Source organism: Sinocyclocheilus anshuiensis, unplaced genomic scaffold, assembly GCF_001515605.1.
Source record: "Sinocyclocheilus anshuiensis isolate Anshui unplaced genomic scaffold, SAMN03320099.WGS_v1.1 scaffold6179, whole genome shotgun sequence".
Taxonomy (NCBI): Eukaryota; Metazoa; Chordata; class Actinopteri; order Cypriniformes; family Cyprinidae; genus Sinocyclocheilus; species Sinocyclocheilus anshuiensis.
Window position 1 is genome coordinate 940 of NW_015541153.1, and position 1,758 is coordinate 2,697.

General features: G+C 37.9%; 1 gene segment (V, D, J or C); it reads left to right on the forward strand.

Annotated features, from left to right (window-relative positions):
- The first annotated feature begins 493 nt into the window (after nt 1-493).
- Nucleotides 494-1,305, forward strand: LOC107690757 (Ig kappa chain V region K16-167-like). The segment is given in 3 exon segments: nt 494-510; nt 790-875; nt 986-1,305. Coding segments are annotated over 3 exon segments (423 nt in total).
- Nucleotides 1,306-1,758: the final 453 nt, after the last annotated feature.

Genomic DNA, 1,758 nt, shown 5'->3' on the forward strand with positions numbered 1-1,758 from the left:
CAAAAAAAAAAAAAAAAATCACCTCTTCACCACTAGTAGAATCCTCCAGGAAACTTATATAAATAATAGAGAATGTGTTGCTTTTTTACGTTCCTGAATTCCCAGCATCCTGGAGATATCTTCTATCAATTGTATTTGTAGATTATTTACTCTTATTATTTACAGTTGATCTTGATAATGAATTAACCCTCTACATGATACATGGCTTGAAAGAACTCTTGAGAAGTTCCAGCATAAAGGTCCAGGCTTTTACATTCACAAGGAACTTCTGATTGTGTGTTCACACTAGATCAGTTTGGTCAGGACCAAAAAAAGGACCATGCATGTGCTCATTGCATGTGTGTTCATATGGTAGTACTTTTACAAGCTTATAACTAATAAATAGCTCAAGAAATGGGTGAAGGAGTCAAAACACTCTTGCACACAGATATCTTCTGCAAGGAGATGACGGTTCTGACGCCAGTACTGAGCTGTAATGAGCAACATAGTTCCTATGATAACAAGAGCCAGGTATGCTTGAGCATTTTGTCACGTTTAGGATCACATCTTGTGACAGCACGGCCTAAGAAGGTGGGTCTCTGTCTGTTTGTTTGATGTGCAACAAGGTTTGGATGGTAGCTTTCACACTTAAAATGAACCACACTAACCGAGCAAGTTTGTTTTAATCGAACAACATTTCAGCATTGTAAATCCTGCCCACTTCTTTGCATTATCAGCACATGCTTCAGTGCTCTGAGAGTGTTTATAGTGCTGTGAGTTTAACACTTCATGACTGAGAGCAGAACAGAACACAATCTTCATCATCACACAAGACACAACAACAACAATGAACAACATCATCATCCTCATCTGGACCATTGCAGCTTTTATTCATGGTAGGATGATCATTTTTGACAATAATATTATGCTGTTCTTGTTTTATAGCATTTTAATATGCCAATATTGTGCTATAAGTGAGATTTAAATTTTTATTGTTTTTATTCGGAATCCAGAGGAATCACTGTGACTCAGCCTAAAGTTAAAACTGTCCAGCTCGGTCAAACAGCTTCAATAGAGTGTAGTCTGGATGTAGGACTAACCTCTAATGATTTGGCCTGGTATCAGCAGAAACCTGGAGAAGCTCCTAAACTCCTCATATATGACATAAACAGCCTCCAGTCAGGAACTCCATCTAGATTCAGTGGCAGTGGAACTAGCTACGGAAGTGATTTCACTCTGACCATCAGTGGAGTCCAGACTGAAGATACAGGAGATTATTACTGTATGAGTTTACACTGTCCTAGTAGCTGTGTGTTCACACAGTGATAAAGAGTCGTACAAAAACCTCCGTCAGTCAGAGTCACAGTGACTGCACTGATACAGCTGAGAGACACTGCAGCTGCTCTACAACACAATCACACACAACACTGATCAACACAAACACTAATAACACAATATCATTATTATTAATAGAAATACTGTACTTCTGAAGAGAATGAGTCAGTGTTTTAATAGGATCATCATATTTAGGTGTAATATATGATTCCTGTCAATCAAACTGAACAGATTCAGTCACTTCTGCTGTCTGGACGTGATGCTTTACATTCGACCCACAGAAAGATTTACATTCTTACACAATTACTGTCAGAACGATTGATTCTGTATTTACGATCATAGATTGCTATTATTTTACTGACATTTTCATATACATTATCCCTTCGAAATGTAATGGGCTTGTCTGTGTGCTCCCAGGTGGAAAAGACAAACTATTGAATGTAT